General features: G+C 41.9%; 1 protein-coding gene across 3 annotated transcripts in view; it reads left to right on the forward strand.

Moving 5' to 3' along the window:
- The first annotated feature begins 2,968 nt into the window (after positions 1 to 2,968).
- MAP2K7 (mitogen-activated protein kinase kinase 7) overlaps positions 2,969 to 20,546 on the forward strand; it is a 42,294-nt gene continuing 24,716 nt past the window's right edge. The window contains exons 1-2 of one of the 3 annotated variants that reach the window (XM_061616643.1): positions 2,969 to 3,210; positions 14,121 to 14,168. In XM_061616643.1, coding sequence (XP_061472627.1) covers positions 3,087 to 3,210; positions 14,121 to 14,168 — 172 coding nt within the window. In that variant the 5' untranslated portion in view covers positions 2,969 to 3,086. Of the gene's footprint in view, positions 3,211 to 14,120; positions 14,169 to 14,419; positions 14,460 to 20,546 lie in introns of those variants that run through there. The other 2 variants (XM_061616646.1, XM_061616647.1) reach the window with 2 other exon arrangements.

The raw sequence follows: 20,546 nt of genomic DNA on the forward strand, positions 1-20,546 counted from the left end.
ACATTGTACCATTTTCTCCAAACTATCTTTTCAATTTTTAAAAAAATTGCAGGACTTTACAGCTTCACTTTAAGAGTGCAAGGAGTTGTAAAAGACATTCCCATTTTTAGTACTGATGTGATCCACTTTCTGAAACCAAAGGAAATATTTGGAAAATATTTTCAGCACTCTCATAAAGTATTAAAATAACAAGTGTAGTGTTGAGCCTCTGCTCACCCACGAGGGCGTGGGAGAGGGAAGACATGAGCTTCAGACTCCCTAGCTGCCAGGAGGTGCGGAAGACGCAGGAGTGGTGGAGTCTCAACAAGACCTTGGGAGGGAGAGTGAGGTTGCGTTCGGACCTATTCCCATGGATGGCGCAATATCCAAAGAAGAGAGCGCGCCACCCCCAGACAGATCAGAGGAGCTGTCGGAGGCTGCCTCTGAGCGTGCGTTAACTCCCCCTTCACCGAGCGGCTCGAGGGAGCCTCCAAGTGCGTCTCCGCCCCTCGACCTAGAGCCTGTTGCTAAGGAGCCGGTTCTTTCGGATGAGCTGCTGGAGGCATGCCCCCCGTCACCCCGCTTGCGACGCCACGAGAAATGGACAGGACAGAGGTCAGACTTGTGCAGGAGTCAGAGATTACGATCAAAGACTTTTCCTACTTAAGACTGCAGCTTTCCAGTTTACGCTGCTGAGTCAACTTTCTTCACATGTTGCAGAGCATGTCTAGAGTGTAGTTAGGGAATTCTAGTGAGCTAGCGTAGAGATTCTTATGAAGCGCACTGCTTTTGATGTATCCTTTACTTTAATAAAACAAGATTTAATTGCAGCAGTGTCTCAGCCTCGTGGGTCTCGCTCTGAACGGGACATGTAGTTTCAACATACTCAGTTACAAAACCAGAGTATGTCCAAATCAATCCAGCAGATTGGACAAAAATTCTTCCGCATCTTCCTTTCCTCCCTGTCTCAGAGGACTGAAGCTTTAAAGATATATGAAAAGTGTGTAAGGCACCTAAGTAAGAAAAAAAGATGCTTCTGATGAAGTATAAAAAAATCAAGAATGAAAAATGAAGAGGCCTTGAAGCCCTGCAATAGTAAATGAGGACTTACAATGTAATGCTTTATATGCCTATTCAGAAGTAAGTCCTGTTGAGGTCAATTGGGCTTCCCACCAGGTAAGCAGATATAGAATTGCAGCTTTAGTAATTGATAAGCAGGTTGGCAAAGAGCCAGCTCAAAAGTGACCACAGTAGTCTCTGGTTAAATGAGATGGCCTGAATGTTGCTAACTCTCTGCTGTGTCCCTAGTTCTAAAATCAATTCAGGACAATGACCCTTATTTTAAATACATATAAGGAAATATTCCAAGAATGGGAAAGAGTATCGTAACTGAACCAAGAAGACAAACAGTGCTGTAGGAACTAAATGGACTGTTATGGCTTGCGTTTTGTAGGCAGAAGCCTACTTCATTGGAATGTTCTGGCTGAAGCCAGGACAAACCTAACTGTAGCTAAAGTCACACAGGGCTGTTGCCGGAATTAGAGGTGATGGACCATAGCAGAAGAGTCAAAGGCCTAGACTTGGAAACCAATAAGGTAAAACCAACTTAACCCTTTCCTTTAAGCATTGCACCTTCTATAGAAAGATGCTAGGACCTGTAAGAATTCTACATTTTTTTTGACGCTACATGTATTGAACCTGTCCTACTCAATATGTAGGCCTTGGTCCACTCACCATCCTGAGTTTGTTATTAGGGGCATTGATGATAAGAATAAGTACTTAGGATTTGAACATATCTCCTCACTTCTTCAAATAAACACTCAGCCACTCGAAATCACTCATTCATGCCACCATTAGACTATACCCTATACCCATATACTATTTACCCTGGGTTTGTTCTCCACTGCATAAAAACGGCAGCAGGAGCAAGAAGACAAAAGAGGTTTGGAGAGATTTTAACATTGCATCCCCCATCTCTTGGGATCCCAACCACCACGTCTGTGCCAAAGCTTTGTACTGGGGACAGTACTCTGTCAGGCAGCCCCTCCCCAACTCCAGCCAGAATGGACATGCTTTACACTGGTAATCTCCCTGCTAATTTTGTCTGGTTTTGAGAGTGTATTAAAAGGGGTTGACAAGTAACTGAACAGGATTTATCTTCTTCCTGTGGTTCCAGCTGCTGGGATTGCATGTGATTATAGATGTTACTGGAGAACAAGTACTTTCCTCCCATCTAAAGAGCTATAAATAGTGTAGTGCAAGGATGGGGCTGTGGTCCTCCAGATGTTGCTGGACTTCAACTCCCTTCAGCCCCACCCAGCATGGTTGATAGTCCAGAATGGTGATGGGAGCTGTAGTTCAGCAACATCTGGAGAACCATAGATTTCCCAACCTGGTATAGTGGTTAGGATGCTGGACTAAGACTGGGGAGAGCCAGGTTCAGATCCTGGGTCGTCCATGAAGCTCACTGGGTGATCTTGGACCAGTCACTGCCTCTCAACTTAACCTACCTCACTGGGTTGTTGTGAGGGTAAAATGGGGGTGGGAGAACCATGTACGCCACCTTGAGCTCCTTGGAGAAAAGGTGGGATATAAATGCAATAAATACATTAATAAAGAAGCGAAAGAAAGCGTAAGCGCAGACATACAGGCAAGCTGAACGATTGATCGATCGCGCAGGAAAACGTTGTTCGTCTTTGGAGCAGTTCAGTTTTGGCCGGTCTCCAAACGTGATAGGTGTGTGTCCCACATTAGTGACGAGGAGCGTCTTTAAAAAACCCTCCGCCCCGCCATGACTCTCTCATGCGCCCCTCGCCCCCATCAAACATTGAATGGAAACGCGCATGCGTAGCAGGAGATGTCCACAATGTCACTGGTGGTGCAGTTTGTCCGTTGAGGCGTAGAGACTGAGCAGCACAGTGCTTTAGAGCTTTGCGCGTGCGCACGAGGAAGAGCTGTGAGGTAAAACAACCACAGGGCAAAACGGAGCCGAGTCTTGAGGGAGGGAGCCGAAGATACGGTGGCCTGGCTGGTCCTTACAGCGCCTGCGTATTGTGGTGTTTGTGTATTCTGGCTGCGCGGCGGCAGCTCCGGGGGAGGGGGGGAAGATGGCGGCGTCCTCGCTGGAGCAGAAACTGTCCCGCTTGGAGGCCAAGCTGAAACAGGAGAACAGGGAGGCCCGGAGGCGCATCGACCTCAACTTGGAGATCAGTCCTGCCCGGGCTCGGCCTAGTAAGGGAGGGTTTGAGGGGAACGGGGTGGGCGGCGGGCGGCGGCGGCGGGTCTTAGTGGAAGGGCCGCTGCTTGGATGACATGGGCTCGTCTGAGCTTCGGGGCCAGCGGGGCGGTGGGGGCGGGGAGAGTGGAGCTGCCACGGAGAGGGTGTGAAAGGCAGTCCCTTCCAGGAAAGCGAAGGGATCGGCAACGGAAGACCTGGGGGCAGAGAGGAGAATCAAGGAGCGCTTGTTTACGAAGGAGTCTGGAAAAGGTGGAGGCCCAAGGCCAGTGCAGTGGTGCAGGGAGAAGAGTGAGGGAATAAGTAAAGAACCGAGGGAAGAGGGGGCTTAAAGGGGAGGTTAAAGGGGCTTAAAGAGGAAAGCACGTCGGGTGTAGGGTGGGACCTGTAATGTAATGTCGGGGCTACAATGGGTGTGTGGCTTTTATGAGAAGAATTTGTGGATTCAGTGTGGAAGGAAAAGAAATATGAGGAGCAGCAGGGGGCACAGACAGAGTAAGGTCATGGAAACCATCCTGAAACAACTATGTGTTGTGGTTATGATGTGATGATATTAGTGGGCCATGGTTCTTTGAGATTTTTTTAAGGTGAGGACAGTATATTTAGAGCTCAAAGTTGCTGTCTGCTTTAATGGAGGGAAAGAGAGGTTTCCCTTGTATTCTGCGCAGAGAGACAGGTACAGTGCCAGAAAGTGTTACAATGGAGAAAGTAACAGTAGGCTTAGGACCCTCCTATTGTCATGTTATAGCCATGTTTTTGAGTTTAAGGGAGGCTAAGCAGGCCCTTATCCTGTAGTGGACAGATGAGTGTGGGTTGGGAATGGCATGAAATAGTGATGTGGTCTGATAAGAAATCTCCCCAAGTGCATGCATCTCTAGACCAGTGGCACTGTCTCTTGTTGGATGAGTAACTTTTTGTGGGTAAAGAGGTTCACAAGAGATCTCTATGTATACCAAGTTCTAACTAAAATACAGGAAAGTTCCATATTGTACATACAACAGTTTTTCCCAAACCCATATGTTTTTTCGCCGGATTAAAATTGAATGCACAGTTTGTCCTATACCTAGATGCATGTCAAGGATCCTTGTGGGGTAATCCAGGTAATATTGTCTCTTAGTTAACTGCCCTCCTTTTCTGTCTAGTGCCTTCTGGTGATGTTTCTGGGATCCCCATGCACTTGGCAGTTGCAACACAGAGTATGCCAGGGAATCCCTGTATATCCTTACTTCCTCCCTGTGGATGATGACTGCCTATGTATTGGTAGAGAGGAGGAGGAGCAGGTCTCCCTGCTCTGAGGGAAATAGAATGGTGCAGGCATTCAACATGGTGGCTTTATTCTTTCTTCAGTCTCTCTAATTTATTTATTTATTTATTTATTTTATTTAATTTCTATACCGCCCAAAGCCAAAAGGCTCTCTGGGCAGTGTACATAAGAGTAAAACAGCATAAAATACAAAAACATAGAAATAAATAGCAAACTCAACAGAACAAGTAATTAAATAGCATTAAAATACAATAGCAGCAGTCCAGCAGGAAGGGTGGTGGTGGTGACCGCCAGGGGAAGCAGCACAGCAGCAGCAGATGACAAGGGGCTCTCCCTCCCTGGCAGCGCAATGTTCCTCTTCCTGCAGGCAGAAGGTCTCCCAGGCCTCTCAGCCAGCCAGCACTTGATCTCATAGCAACAGATGCGAGGTAAAGAAGACTCTCAGAAGACCTCTACGCAAAGTGTTAAGACTAGTGGAGGTTACCACAAATATACTAATTTGAAAGTGTTTATGTCTTCAGGTAATGCCACAGTATAGGAAGTGTAATCACAGTACTGTCAGGTTCAGTTATCTTTCTCCATCGCCAAGTAAAATAATATTTTTTTCCCCTTGGAAAGTAGGAGTGGGGATGCAGCTCCTCCTGGGTCCTCCCCATCTGGTCTGCAGTATCTCCTCCTCATCCCTCCTCTTCCCCACTGCAGTCATGACATATAAGTTGCACCAGTACATAGTTTGGGAATTGCTGGTAGAAGATGTCTATATCTTCACTTGAGAAGAGAGCTGGGGGAGAAATGTAATTATTTGCAGTATTTATAGGCCTCTTTCTAACAAAGTTGTCAGGGTTGCTCAGTGCAAGAAAGAAAAGCTCAGTGAGAAGAGTATGGGTTAAATAGCTATTGTAAGCATAAAACTTGAACTGCTGGTTTTGAACTGACTAAAATTTCTATAATCTAGTAGTAGCCCAAGTTTTAATACTTATTCTACTTATTTGACCCATATTTTGAGGTAAAGACTAGAAATAATTTGTCAGAAGAGCTAAAAGAATGTCTCCCATAATTTGTCTTGTATTGCATTAGGTTATTTATTGCACAGGATAAAATATCAGAGAGTTCATAACATGTGTAAGTTCCACATAAGTAACATAAATTCATATTACATATTATTGAGAAAATGCATCATATTTTCTTAGATCTGTATTCTAATTGTTAAGTAGCAGATTATTCTAGCTGTGTATTCTGTTTCTATGAGTAACTAAGTGTGGCCAAGGTGAAAATACTGGTGTGAGAGTAAAATTAATAAAATCTGAATCTTAATTATCATACTTTCTAACCAGGGCTATGGAGTCGGTACACCAAACCTTCGACTCCGACTCCTCTATTTTTCTACTCTCCGACTCCGACTCCACCCAAAATTGCTTCCGACTCCACAGCCCTGGAAAGCGCTGTAAATGCCTTTTTAAATTGGAAGCTCTTGTAGGAGCATTTTTATCGCTACCTCAATATGTGCTGATCTTGGCATCACAGCATTTGTCTTCATCTGGGTCCTGTGTCATACACTGACACATAAAATGTTTTCCATCTTGAGTTATGGTGAAATGCTCAACTACAGCTGACTTCATGGGAAGCTTCTTTGACATTTTGAATTTATATTTTAAAAAATTTGTCAATCAAAATTTATTTTGAAGCTGGAGTCGGTACATTTCTTCTGACTCCACCCAAAATTTGCTTCCAACTCCACGACTCCGACTCCACAGCCCTGTTTCTAACAAACCAATAACTTCATGTGTTGACTGGAGTCTCTCTGATAGTAATTCCATGGTTGTGGCAAATCTCTGCTCATGATAACTGACACTTAGGCATGCACAGTCCAAAGTTCTGGTGCAGACATAAGGCTCTTATCTGTGCAGGCAGAATCTACCCCATTCACTTTAGTGCTAGAGATGCCGCCCTGGGTGCCTACTGCGAGGAAGGGTGGGAATCAAATAATTAATAAATAATAGAGATGTCTCTGTTCGTACACTTGGCTCTGACACTGAAATGAATGAGCAGGGCCTCTTGTATGTACTTACTGCATGCACTTGCATGTTGTTGGAGTGAAATCCAGTAGTGGCTATGTCTCTGACAAAGGGAGATGATTTCCCTCTAAAGTCAGTGAAAGGAGGAAAAGTGCGGAGCTCATCTATTACTCACTGCTTTTAATGTGACATTACCTCTTGAGCATGGGAGCCACTTCAGAGTTGTCTGGACCTTTCAAAATGCGTATAAACAAATAACAATGTGGGTGGATGAGTTTGTTTATTTAGAAAATTTAAACCCCACTTTTAAGTCAAACAATTCTCAAGGCAGCTTACAAGCAACAGGTAACAATACAACCCCTTCACACAATTCACACATACAATTCAGCAGCTTTTAGTCTTCTGGCTCGTGGATGGGGCCAGAGCATGCTTTCCATCAGCTTTCCAGTCCCAGGGCAACCAGCAGTTGAAATTGAGTGTTTGTGCTGGTAGCAAGAGGGGTGGGGAAGCAAGTTCCAGCAGCTGCTCATTCTCTGTCTGATTAATGGGGCCAGTCTGGTTGCCCTTTTGCCATGATGTTCTTCCTGTGAGGCAAGGGATGCAACCTCCGAGAAGTCCCTGGTGCCCTTGCCACTGACAGGGTGTACTTCTGTTCTCTTTTCCAGTCCCATGACAGATTGTGTCACCTGATCTCTGCAGAGATGGAGATTGGAATGTGTTTGTTTCCTGTCTCAGTGGTGTGGGAAGTAACCATTATCCCATGTACCCACGTGGCTCTTATTTGCACATAGTACTGGGGCAATGTGAATCCAGGATATATAGAAATAGTTCCCATACTGCAATGCTAATGTTTGAATTGGTCCTAAATACATAATAAAGAACAAAGAGCAGATTGTGTTCAATGCCAGTTTAAGTTCTGAACCCCATTTCAGATACCTAGAGCAGGATGTCAAAGGACAAAAGGATGGGAAGGGGATGTTTCAGCTCCTACAACTATTGTATCTATGGCTATTGTATTTGAGAATGTAGTGCTTTCTGGTTCCACTTTTAGTTGTGGTTTTATGACTTGGGGGTAGCTTGTTCTCAATCTTGAGTCTGGAAGCCAGAAGTGGAGATTCCACTGTGTATGTTAACATGGGTTAGTAGGCCGCCCTGGGGTTACGCAGCATAAGAGTATGTGGCCAGTGGTGTTTTATTTAGTTCTCAGACCATCACAGGGAACAGCATTGGGCAGATCAAGAATTATGTTGTTTGGAGAGGTTTCCAATAATCCTCCCATGCTTCAAACAATCTATGAAGGGCTTTTGGGGGCTTCATGAGCTAGCCCTGTCCCTGGCCATTGCTTTATGTGGCAGCCCCATCCCTACACTTGGAGACTGTGTATGTATTATGTGTACTGTCATATGTTCACAGAGTTCCTCCACACAAGAGTGATCTTGATGCACAGATGTTTGTACATTTGTAGGGCCTCTCATTCCCTCTCATGTGTGCTAATTGCGGGTGGGCCTGCCAGAAGTGTCAATAGGAAGAGACAGGTTTAGCCCACATGACCCTGCATACTCCCTCCCTTTGAACACATGAAGAGGATCATTGGACTACCCCCTTCCTCCCAATTGAATAGCTGGTTCCAAACTCCCAGGCCTTCTGTATATTTATTCAGTATGCTTCTGTTTGGATCTCCTTCTGTCATTCTGGAATCTTGTATGCTTACCTATCACATATTTCTGAGAGAGAGGTAGTGTCGATGGGCATCTAATAATGTAACCCATTAGCTTTAAGAATATTGACAAAATACTGTCACAGGAGTAATAGAATCATGGTCCTTCCCCAAGTGCACATGTTTGTTTGTTTGTGCCTTTTCCAGATTAAAAAAATGTTTCTTGGGTAAGAATAGATATTACCTTACTAAAACCAAGCAAATTGTATAGTGGAACTAGAACCAAGGTCTGTATCATACTAAACTAAAGACTTGGGTAACCTTCCTACTTTACCAGCTGCTGTGCAGCTATCCAGTTTACCAGATAAAAGAGCTGGAGAGGACCTTGTACTCTATTAAGAAAATGACAGACGTTTGGTTTCTGTAGAGGAATGAGGAAACTGATTTCTTGAGTAGTTAAGATGAGAGATTAAAAGGAGAAATATAAGTTCAAATACACATTATGAATAATTCCAAATACACCTCTAGTTCAAGAGTTCTATATTTTTGTTTTACACATTAGCCTCAAACTTCAACGGAATATGGGTTCTTCAGTATGATGTATGCAGAGCAATTAGTTTTTACTGAAGTTGATTTCTGTGAATGTCAACTCTACTTTTTGTTTTATTCTGGATAGTCCATGGAGGCAACATAAAGTTGTTATTGATGGATTTGTCTTGACTGTCAAGCTGTCTGATATAAAACATCTGATATCTACACAGCACTGTGTTCCACATTTCAAGTTATTGCATCTTATTTGTGCATGGGGGCATCCTTGTACAATATAAAAACTGAGAATGACTTATGTGACCATGTCTTCATAATTGCAGGATTTTTGTGGAGTAAGAAGATGCTAGTAGCAGTTGCCTGTAGGATACACATGACTCTCTCCTGATTTATGCTATTGGGTGCTTATCTTCCAGATGAAAATGGTGTGCTTGAAAGTTACTTTGCTGAAATTGAGTATACAGATCTGCTGTTAATTAATTTTAACTTAATAATGAAAGTTTAAAACTCCTTTAAAAATTATTAGCATGAGGCGAATAGAATGTTGACAGTTTGTTACATCTGCATTGATCTGTCATTGCTATCATTCCTATAGCAGTGTTCTTGTGTATATTCGCCTCTCAGTCATAATGGTATCTCTTCATAGCAACTGTATGAAGTTGTTCCAATTTTAAGAATGGGGGCTGTGTTTTAGAGACATCAGCTTACCCTGTATCTCTTAGTGAACCCATAACTAAAATGAAAAAACAACAGTGAAATGATGACTGAGACATGGTAGGTATGGCTTTTTGATTTATTTTATTAAGTTGGTGAAGATGAAATCAGTTTTTGTTTACTCAAGTTCCTAACTGTAAAATCTGAGAGGAAATTTGTATTTCTTACACATTTACAACTCTTATTCACAATTAATAGTGACTTGGCTGGAACTGTAGTTGTGAAGAGTATAAATATTCCAATAGAAGATATTTGGAGGTACAACTAGATAAATAAACGGGGGATGTTGTCACCGTTGATAGCCTGTGGATAAGAGTAGGGATCCTTTCATTGGGGCAGAAGCCCTATCTAATGCTCACTGTGAAAGAAACAACATCAGACATCTTTTCATTGTATTTATAGGATGTTATGAGCAGGCAGGTGTACTTTGGTGTGCTTTTTAGATTGCCTATTACAGTGGTATCCAAACTTCTTTTTCCATGGACCACTTCCATGGAAAATTGTTGGTAAACCACAATGATTTTTTTTGCCTGTTGTAGTAATTGTAATGCACTGTGCTAGATACTATATGATTTTAAATTGTATTTTTATTGTTTCTTTTATTATATTACATTTAATTGGATTGCAATTCGAATGTATAAAATTAGATTGTAATACAATATATAAAAAATAAAAGAAGCAATACAATACAGTTAAAATCAATATAAATATTTAATGTGATGGATGCATATGGAACAGAAATGGGAGAAAAATTACAGAGTGGTTTGTGTGTGTAGGTGGGATTGGTTGCAAAAGGCAAGTAATCTGTGTAAGGGGTAGGAAAGGACTGAAAAGGCTTATACTCAAAGCATTCCACAGATGTAATCTCAGCTATCTACAAAAATCCTTTAAAATCTGACAGTTTCCCTTTCTCCTCCTTTGCCCCTTCCCTCCCATACATAATTGCACTTTGTCTCTTTCTCCCCAAACTTCCTCATGCAGCCAGCTCCAATCATATTTACTTGGAAGTAAGCCAAACAGAGATCCATGGTAGATGTGCATAGCACTGCAGCCTTCACCTTGATCCCATTCACCTTTACCCAGAAGGAAGTCTGTGTTCTATGGTGCTTACTTGCAAGTAAGCATGATGTTTCACAGCCTTGAAATTTCTTGGTTTTACCCCTCTTACTTGGTGTCTCTTAGTACAGACAATTATCACTCATGTTGAGCAGGAAAAAGACTTCCACTTCAAAGGTGTGGATGGGTGGGTGCCTTGGTGAAGGGGGGGAGAAATAAAGTGTGGAGGGTGTAAGAGGGGAAAGACAGCAGTTGTGTAAGGAAATCAAGAGTGCTGTTTGTCAAACCATCACTTGTCTGTCTTACTATGACTGCCAGACCCTTGGCTTTGCATGCACAAACACCAGGAAGGGCCTCCACAATGGATGTCAGGTGTGAGGAGAGAGAGCCAGATTATCTGTCTTTTGTGGCTACTGCAGTTGTGGCTGGAGGACTGGATAAAAGACCACTCCCCCTCCTCATGGGGATTTTTCACATCCAGTAATCTTCTGTGCTTCCAAAATGAAACGGATTTAGAAGGAGCAGAGAGGGCAAGACAAGGGGAACATGGATTGCTTCGTCAGCCACGAGAGAGGGATGCTAGAAAATGAATAGTGCAAAGCCTTAGAATGACTCATAAACATGCCACAGACTACCAGGATGAAACTTGTGGACCACATTACATCAATTGGCTAGTTAATTAACCACCACGTGTTATCATAAACAAGGCAAGAAGTTCATGTCCTGTTTCAGATCTTATCTTCTTTCAGGACTTGTAGTTGTGGTGGTTTCACAGAATGAAATAATAGATAAGATGATAGCTCAGTGAGAGACAATTCACCTTAGATAAGTTAGAGTTGGTGGGGAACCTGTAGCCGTACAGATGTTATTGGGCTGACTATTGGCCATGCTTGGCTAGGGCTTGTGGAGGAGTCTCAACATCTGGAAGATCTCGCATTCCTCACTCCTGAGCTAGAGACTGTTAAGTAGAAGATACTATTTCTGTCAGTCCTCTTTGATTTTCATGTTTTCAAAGGCAGGGACAACTATTTCTACCTCCCTGCATTTACATTAGTATCTTGCAACCCCTCACTCATCACAACACCAACTGTCCTGTTTGTGGATAAAGTTTAAAGGTAACGTGCCAATTCTAATCTGGCTATGAGCCTGCTATAGATGTAGTTCAGCAGAAAATGCCAATACACCATCTAGAAGAAAGATAAGAAAAAGCAGTGAAGATTTGAAGAGTGCTCCAGATGCCTGTGAGGATTGTTTAATATTTGACCACCCTTCCAATCAGAATTCTACTTCACTTTACTAGAGTCTGCCTTTACAACAGGAAACAGGGTTGCAGACTTCTTAGAGTACCTGTTGCCAGCAGTTGTGAAGTTTTGTATTGGACTGACTGATGGTTTTTGTGTGTGTGCGCGCGCACATGCATGTGATCTGAAAAGTTCAGGGCCTGTTGGAAAGCAAGGGATCCCTTGTATATAATTACATTTGGGGAGGCAGTATTGTTGAATGCTAGACCCCTACCACCACCCCTAACATTTTGGACATATGCCAACATACTCTTTCTTTGTTTTGTTTTGTTTTGTTCTTTCCTCCTATCTTTGAGATTCTCAGCTACTCTAGAACTAGGCTTTGATCCTAAGGGCATCTAACTGGAAGCTAGTCTGGCTAATCATTTAGATTTACTTCCAAATAGATGTGTGTTATAATAGATGTTCCAGCTTGATGTGGTTGTGATGGAGAACAATCAGCTTTTTTTTTAAAAAAAAGTTACACATCTTTATCCTTTGAAGATAGATAATGATAGTGTGGGGCCAAGGATATGGCAAAATGGTATGAGAAAGTACATGGAGTGAATGTCTGCTGGTTCACATTAGAGCAACCTTTCCCAATCTTTGGGCCCTTAAATGTCATTAGACAACAACTCCCATCAGCCCCAGCCAGCATGGCCAGTGGTCAGAAATGCTGGGAATTGTTTTCAGCAACATCTGGGGACCCAAAGGTTGGGAAAAGCTGCATTGAGTGCACCAGTGAATCTGCTATGTAGTAGGTTTAAAGGGATTTTTGTTATTCCCAGTGCATTCTACTTCATGGTTGATCCAATGCAGCAATAGCTAATAGGAATGGATCGATAAAAGAGCCAGATAAGGGGGAAACTGGAATGTCACCCAGAAAGCAGTTTTCTCCCAAGAGATTAAACCCTCATGGCTACCCTTAGTCTTGTACACAGGATCCTATGAGAGAGGCTCACTCTTTGATGCCCAAACTGTTAGAGCAGCCTTTCCCAACCAGTGTGCCTCCAGATGTTGTTGGACCACAATTCCCATCTTTCCTGACCATTGGCAATGCTGGCTGAGGCTGATGGGAGTTGTGGTCCAACAGCATCTGGAGGCACACTGGTTGGGAAAGGCTGTGTTAGAGCAAAGTAGTGGTATTTCTCTTTCTACATTATGATGATTATTACTGCTTTTTGATTTTTTCAAAGAAGCCTCCAAATGATATAAACATTGGTAAGATGCTGTCTCTGTGCTGTCTTAATATCCAGCAGGGCCATATCCCGGGGGGGGGGGATGAAAAGAAATAGAAATGAGTTTGAATGAATTCATGATGCTGTGATTTGCAATAAGATTAAAACACTGACACAGGTTATGCACCTACATTACCTTATAAATTTGTGATTTTAAAAAAATGTTTTTCATATTCTAGAATGTGCATGTTTTATAATGAAAAGTAGAAATGAGTTATGAGCATCAGCTGAGGCAAGAGAGTGTTTTAGGAAGGGGTTTTCAAGGGGAAATGAAGATAAGTGATAACCATCTGAACACTTGGGTAAAAATGAGCAAGTTTTGATATCTTAAAGTTGAAAATATATTGTGGGTAGAAGTTGGGGAGGTAAATTAACCTTTTGAATAACCTGCCAAAGTGTGAGATGCTAGTTATGAGAGGTCTGTTTAACATAGATAGAAATAAAGAAACATAAATTCTGTTACTGCCTTAGATTGTCCTAGTGACCTTTCCTAGTCTATGAAAAAACTTCATGTTGAGAGTATAATAAGATCATAGGCTTTAAAACAAGTCTTTATGCTGTGATCAGACCTGGAAACATCCCAGATTAAAGGTTTCTTAGACATCTAGGAATCTGACGTATTTGTGCAGCAACTGGTACCTAAAAGAAGTTAAGGTTGGAGCCTGTAATTTAGTCAGTCAGGTACAATCGTGGAACATAGACATTTGATGCTGCCTCTTTAAAAAAAATCAGAGCTTTGCCCCTGGGCAAATATGTTTCATCTTTAGCTATGATTGTGAAGTAGTGGACTAGTTTGTTGATGAAGCCATAGTGAATGCATCCTGCTTTCTGGAAGGAAGAAAAGGCCATCAACCAGAATGCTATTGTACAGGGAAATGGTTGGTTAATGGAACAAGGCCCATAGGAGACACAGCCGCTTCCTTCATGTTAGAAGCATTAGGGACATGAAACCTGTGGAACTGATTCTTTACTGTTTGATACATCACATTTTCACCTTGTCTGTCCCCTTTGTTGGTTTCTTACCACTTCCACTCTTCATCCTGAAATTGATTTGAATATGATTTATTTTCATTTTGATGATTTGATTGTTTCTGTTGTGATTTATCGTGTTTTTTTTCTTCCTTTTCCCAATCCAGTTATTGTGATCACTCTAAGCCCTGCTCCCGCTCCATCCCAACGTGCAGGTACCAGAACTTTTTATCATCGCAGCTTGGATTTCTTGCATCATTTACTTAATGCTTCCTTCAACTGCATAGAATTGCCACTTGTCTGCTTCTCTTCCAAATGTGTGTCTGACCCTGATCCTTCCCCACTTTGTTATTCTCCTTTACTATTGATTTAGCCTAACTCACAGGACTGGCTAGGCCAAGCACTACATAAGGCCATGCATGAGAACATGTTTTGATTGTCCACAGCTGCAGTAGTTGCTTAGCACCTTCCTTTCCTGATGATGTCCAAGCACTTTATGAAAACAGGTAACCATTAAATTCTCATGCTTATGTTGGACCTTCTTCTAGCGACCTCCTTCCCCCTTCATGTGCCAGACCCCTCAAGTGGCATGTGGCAGAAATTTATATTGTCATGCATTGCCTTAGATTTTCTTGGGTGGAATGGCATCTGAGAAATGTCAAGCTGCATATAGCAGAATTAAATAGCATCTGTACTTTGTATGAAGTGCAGTTGCCTCTGAGGTGGTACTCAGTAGCATCAGTGCTGTTGTGCACAAGTTTGCATTAGGACAGGAAGTCAAGGTTGTCCTTTTACTCAAGGGCTTGCTGCAGAGATTTTAAGGTGGGAGCATGGTAGCCTACCTTGGAATTGGGCATAACTCAAATTTCTCTGAAGCTTCCAGTAGTGTCTGCTACATCCCACAGCAGTGCATGGCTATTTTTCCGATATAATCTCTGCTGGCATCTATATATATATATATATTTGTTACTTTTGTATGCCTCTCTTCCTTGAAAGAACTTGGAGTAGTATTCATAGGTTTTCCAGGCAGACTTCTGTCTAGGGATCGTCTGAACTGATGCTGAGCTTCAGAGATAGGCTAAATAAGATATTTCAGACCGTTCTGTGGACCAGTGTTATTCACTGGGGTTCTTATTTGTATATATTTTGTACATGTTACTGTATACGTGTGCAGTCATGATATAATTGTTACCCAATAAGCTGTAATTTGATAATTAAGAAGGTCAGATGAGAAATAGCTTTATTTGCCAATAACTTTTACTAAAAAGTTAATACAATTTAATGAAGCATAGATTTAATACCATACCTTGCATGATGGGGGTGTGGGCCTGCAACAGAGATAAAACTAGTTCGGTTGCTGTTCTTCCGTGGTGCTGGAATCTTCCCTGCCTCATACAGAGAGCTGCCCTTGATCTCTTGAATTCAGAATAATTCTGTACTCAATAATATTGCTGTGGTGATACCTTTTATTGAGAATTCTGAATTAATCAGGTACTAGACAAACTGATGCTTAAAGAGTCTATAGCAGTACGTGAAAAGGGTTGTGCTGCAAATGTTAAAGTGCTAGATGTAGTACCACGTATCATGCCAGTGTTTTCTTTAGCTTATGCAAATAGACCTCTTCACTTTCTACCCTGAACTACTGTAACTATGCATTGTGTGTTGTTTTCTACCCTAGAGGCAGCAGTGTTTGAGTGTAGAGAATATAGAGACCAGCATGTCATGTTATTTAGCAGATGCTTGCCTAGTAGTGCTTCGAAGCCTTTCAGGATGGGAATGTGTTTAATTAGATTACCTTCCAGTCTTGCCCACCACTAGCTCTTACCTGTGCTTTTGTGCTATGCCACTTGTTCTTTGCAGATATCATCCAGCAGAATTCCTTGCCCTTCCATTTTCAAATAGTTGTAAGCATATTGTTACTCTTGACTTGCCAGGAACATTGTAGCCATTTGAAGTGCACATGGTGCAGGCAACTAAATGTTGACCAAGCTTGAGTATGCTACCAGAGCAGTCTGTGGGCAAGGTGAGTTAGTTTTACTTCAGACTATACACCAGATCAGATACCGCCACAAAGCCCTATCCGAGTCCCTGTTTGGCTGCAGTTTTAAAAATTCGTTATAGGAAAGCTTAATTTTAGTTAGTTTATCTTGAATTTGAGTGAAAGGTAAAATTCCAGCTTTAACTTTGAAAATATTTTAGCATGTGTTTTTAAATTGCTTTTTAAAAATGTGTTTTTAAATTTGTATTTTTTTTTAATGTTTTTAATTGTTGTAAACCGCCCAGGGAGCTTCAGCTATGGGGAGGTAGACAAATGCAATAAATAAATAAATTGTTAGCTATTGTGATTGTAGAGAAACTTTAAAATATGACCACTGTGTCCTTATGGCCTAAAAGCCTAAAGACAAAGAATGACCCCACAAAGTATTGTTTTCAAGCTGTCTATTGAACTGGCAGAGGGAGAAGCCTAGGTGACACTTGCAAATGTGCAGGATTGGCAACCACTTGTGTAAAATACATCACCCAGATCTCAAAAAAGCATACCATAGGATGCAGCTAAAAAAGCATGTTGCTACCTGAAATTCTATACAGAAAAGACCATGCTTAGCAGAGGTCTAAAAACCTGCCCTTTCTTCTCTTGAAGATGGTTTACTTGAGGGGATGGCTTAGTTCAGAGAACGAATTCCTCAAGATCCATATAAAGTGTGTAGCTGCTTTTCCACAGTGCAGTCAGAGAAACTCGGTCAGGAACGCTTCCCTTCATGGGAGTAACATGTATTCAAGAGGAAGTGTAGCAGTGTGCCATTTGACTTTTTAGGCTTCATCCTAATCATACTTATCTGGTGGTAAGCCCCACTGAATTTAGTGGGATTTACTTTTAAGTAGACATGCATAGGATTGCTCTGTAAATGGTGCACTTCCATGCCTCCTTCTAGGTAATTGTATTCAAGGAGGAATATGTCAAACTTACTGTTTGAATATCATACTGCCGGATAGTGAGTGAGTCATTTTGCAATTAACATGGTGCTGTTCCTCCTCTCTAGTACACTTCTCCAGTGTGTGTGTTTAACATGGATCCCAGGCATCTATTCTTTTCATTAAGCTACAGGTGAAAAGGCATATAAGCTATACCATTTGGGATATATACCTTTTGATATATTATGTTCGGGGGGTTTTGTAAGCAGCCTTGAGGGCCTTTGGGCCATAAGGCGGGGTATAAATTTAATAAATAAATAAATAAAATATAGGCAGCAATATAGGTTTGAGTTATTTCATCAAGTATTGTAGTGCAGCCACCTTTGAAGCCAAGGTTGGGGATGTTGTTGGACCTCCAACTTACATCAGCTCCAACCCACATCACCAGTGCTCAGAGATGATGGGAGTTGTAGTCCAGCAACATCTGGAGAGCCACAGGTTCCTCATTCCTGTTTGGGGGCCAGCAGGCTGCATTTTCATTTGGAATAGATAATAGAATGCTTGGCGTTAAAAATTACACGAAAATAAAACAATCTTTATGCTTCTTTATGGAAGAAAAACTGCCAGAGCACAAAATCACAGGCCCTCATTTCTCAGCTTGCAGTTTCTGCAACTCAGTTTCTGCTCCTATCTCTACAGATCATGAGGACATCAATGTCATGCTCTAGTTGGCTCTTTCATTCAAATGGTATCTTGGCCTTTGTCTGCTTAGCTAGACCTTTAGATCACAAGTTGACTGAGTAATCAAAGGCCTGTAGATTAAAAGACCAGTTCTCTTTTGGGAAAAGACTGGAAAGCACTTGCAGTGTAGTGGATAAGTGGCAGAGATAGAAGTTATGAAAATAACCCTTCTAACCAATAGTGTTTACCGACAAAAGGAAATGTCTATTTCCAAAATGTTATTGATGTGTGAAAAGAACCCATGCCTCTCATTGTTACGTGGGTCTTGCCTACTGACTCCATAACACCCATTCTTTCAAGCAACAAACCTTAAAATACAGCAACAATGACAAATTATACCATTTGATTTTATTTTACAATTTTTATCACAGTGTTCAACTCTGGATTGTACAGTGTTGAATTTTAAGGACAGAATTCAAGATTCTCTGCTTGTATAGCCACTAGCTGGCCTTATAGCTAAAATTACCCCATCACAGTGTTTCAGAAATGTAGAAGGCCAATATTACTGTATTCATGATTGTGGAGTGCTACCACAGGCAGTTATGGGCTGAGATTACAGGGCTATAGTTCCTGATAACACGATGGAGGCCAACACTAATCTGACAGATACCCAGAATTAGTGTATGGAAGCTGTTTCAGTCACTAGAAGTTGAAAAGGTTAGCTGTAATAACACATTTTCTTCCTCTTGCCACTTCTGTTGCTAGGCCTATTTTTTCCTGTAAAAGTTTATTTAAAAATAGATGTTCAAATAAAAACTTAAAAGGATATGTTAAGTCTAGCCTTAATTCTCCTCCATGTGGGTAGTTGGCATTCCTTGAACCTCACTCATCATCAAATCTGCAATTCCTTGAGCATTTAATTTGCCTGGCACTGCCATAATGCAATATGTGCCAGAAAGGAGCAGGATAAAATAACTACGTTGTATCCAATTAAATTTGTCTCAAAGTTAGAGCCACTGAAATTAATCGACGTAAATTGGTCATGTTCATTAATTTCAGTAATATGACTAACATTGGATACATCCCTTTTTTTATACAGCCACAGGAGTGGCTGTATACTATTCCCAGCGGAGATTTTTCACATTCCGCATTGTTAACTTGAAAATACCCCCATGCCATTCTGAGGCTTCCCATAAGCTCATTACAAAACATATAGTCCTGAACTCAGAAACGCTTGCTTAACAACCCTGTCAATTTTCATGGCGATACACAAAACAATCACAGAGAATAGACAGTTCAAAGTATAAAAAGAGAGAAAAAAACCTCAGAGCCCCTTTGGACTTTCTTCTCTGAGAGTTCTCATAATCTGTTGAAATTCATTAAAAATCAGCCATATTCACAGAGTACCTGTAATCCTAATACTGACCTTGCCCCATACTCTGACCTTCATCTTCTGCAATTGAAAAGTTGAAAAAATGCCTGGCTGATTTTTAATTAATTTAATAAATTTTGGCTGGAACCCAATGATAACGCGGAGCATGTTCAGTAAGAACCAACTGTCAGAGTTCTAAAAACCTCACAGCTGCTTGGCTTAGCTAATCGGGGCCACACCCACACCAAACTATTATTTCATCTGAAACAGCCATGGCTTCCCTTAGAGAATCCTGGGAAGTGTAGTTTGTGAAGGGTGCTAAGAGACTCCTGTTCCCCTGAGAGAATGGTTTAACAGTCAGCCACTCTGATTGAAGGTCTGTGAGGGGAACAGGGCGTCTCCTAGCAACTCTCAGCACCCTTCACTAACTACACTTCCCAGGATTCTTTGAGAGAAGCCATGACTGTCCAAAGTGAAATAAAGGCCTGGTGTGGATGTGGCCAGGGAAAGCTTTGGTTTAAATTTGGTGGGAGGCTACACGTGTCTGCTGTAGAATAAAAAGGTGGGGGAAAGCCTGAAAAAGAATGATTCTGTTTACAATGTTTTCCTTTTGGAAAGGAAAGGGGCTTCCCTTCTGCCCAGTGCCCACCTACCCAATTTCCTCCCCTCCCACTCCCTGCCCCTTCCCTGGGTCAGTGTTGGACTATGACCTGGGAGTCCAGGGTTCGAATCCCCACATAGCCATGAAGTTGACTGGGTGACCTTGGGTCAGTCACTGCCTCTCAGCCTCAGAGGAAGGCAATGGTGAAATCACCTCTGAATATCGTTTACCATGAAAACCCTATTCAAAGGGTTGCCATAGGTGGGGATTGACTTGAAGGCAGTCCATTTCCATTTTCAAACGTGATTGCACAGAAATAAATCCCATTGAACTAAAAAAATATGTAAATGATCAAACCCACCCTCCCTTCTCCTCCCTCCTGTCCCCTCCTCTTGCCCCTTCCCTCCCCCTTCCTTTGCCCCTCCCTCCCTATCCCCTTCTAATCCCCTCTTTCCCCTTCCCCCTCCTCCCCTCCCCTTCCTCCTCCCCATGGTCAGTTTTACCTATCTTAAACATGATTGCACGGAAGTAAATCCCATTGAACTCAATAAGTCTGCAAATGACCCATCCATTCTCAGCAAACTTGCACAGGATCCCATTTCTTACCTCCCGGATTAAAAAGCAGGGAAAATCACAAATAGGCAAAAAACCTTACAGTTTAAGAATGTACCTATAGCCCACCGCTATTTCTATCAAACTTTAAAAAGCAGGGGAATTGGGCAGCTATAGTGAATGCACCAGAGGAGCAGGAGACCTGAACTCCTTTCTGAGATATTGTACTGCCCTACAAATTGGTCAAAATGCAAACACCATTTCGGTTGGTCTTTCACAGTCCAATCCACTTCCTGTGTCGCTTGGAAGAATTTGGTAACATGTGCCTCTGAGCATATGGTAAGTGGTGGCAACACCTTCAATCAGTCCAAATAATAGAAAGAAGACATGTGCTGTGCTGATCTTGTTTTAGCAGTGAGGAAGCAACATTATTAAGACAGTTGATATAGTTCACATGGTCACTTTGAATATGTC

Source organism: Rhineura floridana, chromosome 3 (genome assembly GCF_030035675.1).
Source record: "Rhineura floridana isolate rRhiFlo1 chromosome 3, rRhiFlo1.hap2, whole genome shotgun sequence".
Taxonomy (NCBI): domain Eukaryota; kingdom Metazoa; phylum Chordata; class Lepidosauria; order Squamata; family Rhineuridae; genus Rhineura; species Rhineura floridana.